General features: G+C 41.6%; 1 protein-coding gene across 13 annotated transcripts in view; it reads right to left on the bottom strand.

The window, feature by feature from the left end:
• Nucleotides 1-8,458, bottom strand: part of RBFOX3 (RNA binding fox-1 homolog 3) — a 1,004,344-nt gene that overhangs the window by 73,712 nt on the left and 922,174 nt on the right. For 8 of the 13 annotated variants that reach the window (XM_069076070.1, XM_069076067.1, XM_069076068.1 and 5 more), the window contains one exon: nt 1,488-1,587. The exons of the other annotated variants lie outside the window; for them this stretch is intronic. In XM_069076070.1, coding sequence (XP_068932171.1) covers nt 1,488-1,541 — 54 coding nt within the window. In that variant the 5' untranslated portion in view covers nt 1,542-1,587. The remainder of the gene's footprint in view (nt 1-1,487; nt 1,588-8,458) is intronic. 13 annotated transcript variants of the gene reach the window in all.

The following is an 8,458-nucleotide window of genomic DNA, read 5'->3' on the forward strand; positions in this document are numbered from 1 at the left end:
AGAGAGAGACAGAGAGACAGAGACAGAGACAGAGAGACAGAGACAGAGACAGAGAGAGACAGAGAGACAGAGAGAGAGACAGAGAGACAGAGAGAGAGAGAGAAGGAGGGAGGGAGGGAGATAGAGAGAAAGAGAGACAGACAGACAGACAGACAGACAGACAGGGACAGAGACAGAGAGAGAGAGACAGAGAGAGAGAGAAGGAGGGAGGGAGGGAGATAGAGAGAAAGAGAGACAGACAGACAGACAGGGACAGAGACAGAGCTCACTATTTTCATAATCTTTTAGGGAGTTACCCTGAGACAAACTGGATTATGATGGGGAAGCACCATTGTTAAAATCTGGTTTTGGGCTTGGGCAAGTAGTCTTGCCGTAGAAGGCTGTAAAAATGTCTGAAGCTACTGGGACTCTGCCATGTTGGCCTAGGATATCCCTACTATAGAACTGGTGGAGGTTTTCTGCTGCAGCTGTTAGTCTTTGTGGAACCACAGTGCTGGCACACACACTCCATGGGCCCCCCCTTCCCATGGGACACCCCCACACCCCCAAGGTTATTACATGTAATTACCATTAAAATGAGTAAGTAGCCTTTGTGCCCTTTTTCCATAACCAGAACCAAAATGGTCCTCTCTCCAGAGGCCACCAAGAGATCTGAGATATTTGTTTCCCACATTTTCATTAAAAACTATTAGCATTATTAATGACCCATAGTCTTTATAGCAAATGTAACAGGATATTAAGGCACAGTATCCCAAGGTAGGGCAGGAAAGGATCTGGAAGGAGGGTGGAATGAGATTGTCTGCAGCAGGGACTGTATACCCTGAAAACCCAGTTAGAGATTAACTTAAATAGTGAATAAGGCTATGGGCCAGGAGTAGTTCCAAGTACTATCAACTATGGAATAAAACAATCAGATTTGTGTTCTGGGTTGGCTTCCCCCTACTATCCACAGAATTCTTGGGTCTCCATCACCCTTCTGGGTGGACAAACTCAATTGAAATTTGAAAATTAACAGAACATAATTAGGAAAATAAATCTGTAAAGGACCCAGGCCTGAGAGCAATGAAATTTAATTCTAGTCTTAGCTATGTGAAGTTGAAGAAGGCATTTTATTTCTCTGGGCCTAAGTGTTCTTTTCTTTCTGGTGTCCTGGATAGTGTCCTTCCTCATATACACAGTTTCCAAAGCCCTGTCCAATTCTAAAATTCTACGATGTACACTCTATTATGGGGCAACCTAGCTGTTGCAGTGGATAGAATTCTGGGCCTAGAGGCAGAAAGACGGGTTCAAATGTGGCCTCAGAAACTTACTACCTGTGTGGCTCTGGGAACATCACTTAACCTCTGTTGGCCTCAGTTTTTCTCATTTATAAAATGGGAAGTAATAGCACTGGGGGGCTGCAAGGTGGCGCCATAGTGCATAGAGCCCTGGATCTGCAGTCAAGAACACTTATGTTCCTGAGTTCAAATTTGACCTCAAACACTTACCAGTTGTGTGACCCTGGGCAAGTCACTTAACCCTGTTTGCCTTAGTTTCCTCATCTGTAAAATGAACTGGAGAAGGAAATAGCAAACCACTTCAGTATCTCTGCCAAAAAAAAAAACCCAAATGGAGTCACAGAGTCAGATACAAATGAAAACGACTAAGCAACAACAAAGTTACATAGCCTACCACAGTAATTACATAGGATTATAACATAGTACTATGACACCTAAAATGTTCTAAAATTGCCTATTGTTTGCTGGTTATCTACGTAATTGGTTTCCTCTGTTAGTCTGGGTATTTGAAAGTTGGCTAGTAAAGTGCCTTTGGGGAGTAGAGATGAGGTAGAAAAAAAATTCCCACTTTCTTCAGTAATACCTTTTAATGTGGTTGGGTCTGACTAGTATGCACAGCGCAAAAATAGCTGTCTTGGAGACTAAGCCACACCTAGGATAATATAACAGTAAGCCTTGCATGTGGCAGGACCCATTATATATGGGTAACATCTTCTCATTCATTCAGCAATATTTTGAATATTGAATATTTTCCTACTATGCATCCAGCTCTGAGGAAGATACAAAGAAAATATAAACTGTGGTTCTTCCAGGAATAGAGCAATTGAGTTGGGGAAACAAGTCCTGTGCGCATGAAACAGGCATGTAATTAGATGCCAGAATGAATGATATAGCCAATAAGTGCTCTAGGAGTTTAGAAAATGAAGAGACAAGTGAGGGCTTCTGAGCTTAAGGAAGACTCCATGGGTGAGGTGGGCCTTGAAGGATGGACAGAACTGGGAAAGGCTATTCGGGAAACTCAAGAGGACAATCCCAGGCAGAGGGCTCATTTATAGTACTACTTTATGGTATGCAGGGTGCTAGGGGGATAGTGTCTCACAAAATGTGGCAGCCTTTGAATAGAAAGTTGACCTTTCTATACTTTGAATGATTTTTTCAGTAGAGGGGATGGTTGACTATAGAAGTAACCACACTCTCTTGCCAAACTCCCTTATGATGTTTGGCCTTCCTTTTGTAAATTACTTCCTATTTATCCTGTCTATAGCTTGTTTTATAGATATATACATACATACAGATTTACATACATACATGTATATATACATACTTATCTGTCTGTCTATCTATCTATCTATCTATCTATCTATCTATCTATCTATCTATCTATCTATCTATCTATCTCCCATTAGAGTGTAAGCTTCTTAAGGGGCAGGGACTTTCTTCTGCCTTTTTTTTGGTATCCCTAGCACTTAGCCCAGTGCCTGGCATAGAGTAGGCACTTAATGAATGTTTAATTTCTTAATTGATAAAGTAATTGCTGTGTGGTGGGGGAAGATGAAAACCTAACTGACCTATATGGCATTTAAACCCATGGCTTTATCTACACATTCAGTCTAGGAAGGAGACCTAAAGGCTTCCATAGTTCTCATGAAATGCCAAGTTTACCTTTTACTGTCATCATGTCCCAGGAGCCATCAGGGACACTAAAGACACTATATGGTGTGTGTGTGTGTCTATGTGTGTGTGTGTATATATCCCCTACAGGAAAATGGAGCCCTAGTGGAGTAACCTATTCCCTAGATTGTCCTTTTAGGGTGGAAAACTGCAGTATCTTGAGCACTTAACAGCTGTTTATAGCCTAGACTCCTGGGGGTTTTGCCTGTGTTCTTATTGTTGTTAAAGTATGGAAGGTAGGACTAAGGATAGCCTCCTGTAGGGTTAGAAGGGACCTTGAAGGGCCATTTAGTCCATCCCCCTGCCTCTAGGCAAGACTGCATCTAAACAATCCATGACAAATAAGACTATTTTAAAGACATTCATATATCTCCAGAGACTCCAACAACTTGCACAGATCTGAAGGGGAATTCCTTTTAATGTTTAACATTAAAACTCAGGAGCAACCCAGCTTCTCTTGCTTTCCTTGATTCTCAGTAGAAAAATCAGAGGGCATGGCATAGTGTCTGGCACAGAGTAGATGCTCAGCAAATGCAAGTTGACTGAATCACTTTCAAAGATTCTTCGAAGGAGAGCTCTTTTAATAGACCCTGCAGAACCCCCTCTCCCTGGTCCTATTCATCTGAGCTCACATACATTCCTAATATGACCTATTGCCAATTCCTAGTGTAACAGAGACATGCCTTATGCATAGGGCAACCTCTGTTGATATCTTTCACCATGTAGAATGCTGGGGCACCTGCTCTCAAGAGATTCAGTATGGTGTGTAGCCCTATGAAATGAATAAGCTCATGAATGCCTCCTAAAGTCACATATTGGGGCAGCTACGTAGTGCAGTGGATACAACACCAAGCCTTGAGTCAAGAAAACTCATCCTCCTAAGTTCAATCTCGCCCCAGACACTTATTAACGTTGTGACCTTGAGCAAGTTGCTTAACCTTGTTTGCCTCAGTTTCCTGATACAGATCATGTATGAGCTGGAGAAGGAAATGGCAAACCACTCCATTATCTTTGCCAAGAAAATTCCAAACAGGGGCGGCTAGGTGGTGCAGTGAGTAAAGTGCCGGCCCTGGAGTCAGGAGGACCCAAGTTCGGTTCTGGCCTCAGACACTTTAACACCCACACAGAAAAACTAGCTGTGTAACCTTGGGCAAGTTACTTAACTCCAATTGCCCTCCAAAAAGGCAAAAAAAAATTCCAAATGGGGTTACAAAGAGTTAGACATGACTAAAAAAATGACTAAACAACAATAACAACAACAACAACAAAATTATGTAGATTACCACAGTAATTACACAGGATTATAACATTATACTGCAACACCTAAAATGTTCTAAAATTGTCTATTGTCCTTGACCTTTCAATTGGTATATTTTTCCATCTTAGGTAGAGAGTGAGTATCCAAGACTTTTGCTGTATTTTTGAAGTAAATATCCTTTTGTAAAAGTTAATTGATGTTAAGTAGTTGAATGAAACTGGGGAACAAGTCACTATCACCTAACAGTGAGAGGAAACAGCTAGTGGGGGCTTAAGTTGATTGCAGTAGAGAAAAGAAACCCCATCAACCCCTCAGGGTACCCTAGAATCCCGAGAGAGAGTTGTAGCAGACTCACTCTAAGAGAATAGAGACAGAGAAGATTCAATATACTATCAGTCAGTCCCCAGAGAATGATCTCACTTCATCTCACCTCAGACTCATCTCAAGTCTTCCTAAGCTCCATCTTCTGTCTCTTTCCTCCTACCACTTTTCACACCTTTTTCACCACCATCATTAACAACATCCAAATTCCAGGACCCAAAATGCTCCTAAGCAAAGTTTTGTTTCCAAAGAGATTATCATCTTTTCCTTCTATGTCTCACATGAATATACTTCTTCAAAACTTCTCAGTGTCTGAACTTGAGACAGTGCAAAGGACGGTCTCACACACCATCACACCATCTCTGTGCTGGGAGATAGCTGGGAATTTTGAATGAGGTGTTGAATTCTGGGGAACTTGAGTTGTTAGAAATGAAAGATGTATCTGGTACCCTTATGGTTGGAGAGGGTCAGGGAGATTAACATACTGGGGAGAGGTGAGGAAGGAAGGGAAAATGGTACAAAAAAGAGAGCATTACACTTGAGAAGCCCAGAAGCTTAAGGTGGAGGACCTACACAAAGAAGATAGGATAGATTCTCTGAATGCAATAATTTATTATATAATTCTTGCATTTTCTCTCCCCTTCCCCAAGGGGTCATCTCCAGTCATCCTGATGAATATCTGGCCACTGGACCCAGATGGCTCTGGAGAAGAAAATGAGGCTGGTGATCTTGCACTCCCTCACACAAATCAAAGTCAATTGCAAGTCCTGTCATCACCTTCCTGATGTCATGGTCCTTTATGGAAAAGCAAAGGACAAACATGAACAATCAATCAGTCCCTTCCCCAGCCTCAACTCTGAAAGTATTGAGGAAAAGTGCTATAGAAGAAAAATGTAGAACCTGAAATCAGGCAGGAGACATAGGTTCAAATTTTGAATTTGAACTTAAAATTCAAACTAGTGTGAATATGGATAATTCCCTTAATCTCTCTGTGTCTCAGTTTTCTCATGTGAAAAATAGTCAAGAAAATATTTGTCTTACAGGGTTGCTAAGAAAAGGTTTTGTAAAATTCTAAGTTCTAGGTAAATGTGGCCTGTGATTATCATATTACAGGTTATCTATAAAACTGAGTTCATATAACATATCCAAACTTTGTTCTCTCCCTCACTGTCCAGTGCAGTGATTTGTATATAGTACATGCTTATAATTTTTTTTTGTTGAAAGATTACCTGTCTGTTGTTCTATGGGGATGGTTTTTCCCTGTCTCTTTCCTCTCAATGGTTGTAGGTGAGCCCCTGCCCTGTTAGGAGTCTGTGGACTGAGCAAGACAGAATTAATTTGTCTCTTGGCAGTTTGTGAGAACTCTGGTTTTGAGTCAGAGGACCTGGGTTCTAATATATGTGATCTTGTGCAAACTCTTTTTCTCTGGTCTTTACTGTGGAACGAAAGGTTTGTAATAGATGAATAAAAAAGGTTATTTTTAGCTCTAACATTTGTGGTCCTGTAGTCACTAGAGCTATGTGACCCAAACCACCAAGCTGCTTACATAGAGTAGATATGGAGGATCCTTAAGAATCCTCTATCCCAATTCCAAAATTTTTCAGATGCAGAAATGGTGTTTTTTTTATGGTTATTTATGATGGTTATTACTTGCCCAAGGTCACATAGGTGCCATATGCTAAAACTGCAATTTGAACCCGGGTCCTTTGACACCAAATCCAACCTAGGACCCTTGAGGCTAAAGTCAGAGTCTCTAGCCCCATAATGGACAGAAACCACCTTCTTTGCCCACGTCCTTATTGCAGGTGGGAATGGGCTCTAGAGGCTCCCATAGAACTCTGAGTAGCTAGCCTCTATTTCTGGCAGACTTTCAGAGGGGATGGCAGGATCTTCCAATCTCCTCCTTTCCCTTCTTTCTTTAAGGACAGGAGAAAATAGGATAGACTTTGGGAATAGAAGGGTAAAAATCTGTAGCTAGGACCTTAGGAGCCTAGAAAACCAAATTTTATACTTCCCTATGGAAAAGAAAGTAAAGGGCTATTTGAGTGACACAGGCAATCTAGATCATGGATTCTATGATGTAGTATAAAGCCAAGCATTAGCAGCTTTCCAGAGGACTGCTGCTATGAACAGCTTCAAGGTTCTGATTACATAGTATAGTGAACTCTCTATTTATTCAATAACAAACTAAGACAAAACATTGACAGAAATCAAAGTACAGCATCCACAATGTTATGACATAACAACTTATCACTAAAATGGCCACACAGTTTTCAACAAAGTGTTCACATAGTTTTAAGCAAAAGATAAAATCTTTTAGTAACTCAATCATTTAGTAAGTCCTTATGTCAATCACCCTTAAGGAGGCCTGTATCCTTAATGGATACAGAGTACAAAGGTTAAAGTTGTCCACCCATAGGTCATAGTAAATCATAATCTTCTCAGTCAGCATCAGGTACCCAAGAAGAGATCTTTTCATCTTGACTTGAGGCTGGTTCTGAGCTTACATGGTTCCTCTTCCATGATCCCAGCTCCTGCCCGAATCTACACAACTGTCACCTGGGTTCAAAGGCAGGAGCTCCCAGTTCCTTGTTCAGCTCCTTGTCCAGTTCCCTGTAGAGTTTCCATTCCATATTGAAGCTCACAGTGTCTAGTCCACCTCAAGTACTTCACAATTTCTGTTTTTGGGAAGACAAAGCTTAGCAGAGCCAAAACAACATTCATGCACATTGCTGACACCATCATCAATTCACTATCTGCCTGTGAAATCAACAGGGACCCACAAACAAGGTCCAAGAGGTCAACACAAATCATCAACATAGAAATCAAAACAGATACACAAACAAGGTCTGAGAACTCAACACAAATCATCAGTATAGTACTCCGAATCCCTCCTCCATGACTTCTTTTTTTTTCCTTTTGGAGGGCAATTGGGGTTAAGTAACTTGCCCAAGGTTACACGGCTATTTTTTTTGTGTGGGTGTTAAGTGTCTGAGGCCGGAACTGAACTTGGGTCCTCCTGACTCCGGGGCCGATTCTTTACTCACTGTGCCACCTAGCCACCCCCAGGACTTTTATAAAAGACAACCAGAAAATCCTCTTTCAGGGCTTCCAGTAAGGTCCCAGGGCTTCTGTACGAAGTATCACAAACAAATATCAACACAGACAGAATAGACACATATAGAGTGCCAAGATACCACAAGTTTTCTCCTTCTTGACTCTGCTACCACAAGAGTTCTCTTCTCAGTTCTCAGTTCTTCTCTCTTCTCCATTCTGCCACCACAAGTTCTCTTCTCAATTTTGCTCTCTCTAGCCTGGGCCTCTCCTTATCATTAGCTCCTCCCTGCCCTACCCCTTTCTGTTGCATCAGCAAGTTCCACCCAATGTGGGATTCACAAGTTCTGTTCTTTAACAAAGACTTGATATATTATATCAAGGGCAAGGCTCAACTTGAAACAAGGTGCTAAGCACTTGTTTGCTTACAAGGGGCAGGGAAGATCTTCAAATCCCATTACTAATACATTTAGTGACTATCCTGCCTTTCTAGACTACAAGTGGCATTTAATGCTCAAAAACAGAGTAGAAATTTGTAATGGTAATGGAATTTAAAGATCCCCTTGTATTGGCTTGGTTTTTGGGTTGTGTTAAAACCCAGAGCTTATGAATCCCACTTGTGGGATGGATTTGTTGGTGTGAAGAGAGGGGGTTGAACTGGGAGGAACTGGTGCCATGGATAGAGAGGCCCAAGCAGAAAGACACCAGAAGAACTTGTGGGAGCAGCATAGTGGAGGCAGAGAGAGAGAATTGCCAGGAGCCAGAGCTAGAGAGAGAGACAGAGACAGAGAGAGAGAAAGAGACAGAGAGACAGAGAAACAGAGAGACATAGACAGAGAGAGAGAGAGAGAGAGAGAGAGAGAGAGAGAGAGAGAGA

The sequence above is a fragment of the Petaurus breviceps genome, unplaced genomic scaffold, assembly GCF_028583685.1.
Source record: "Petaurus breviceps papuanus isolate PSGF00001 unplaced genomic scaffold, PetGlider_PUasm1.0 90925, whole genome shotgun sequence".
Lineage (NCBI taxonomy): Eukaryota > Metazoa > Chordata > Mammalia > Diprotodontia > Petauridae > Petaurus > Petaurus breviceps.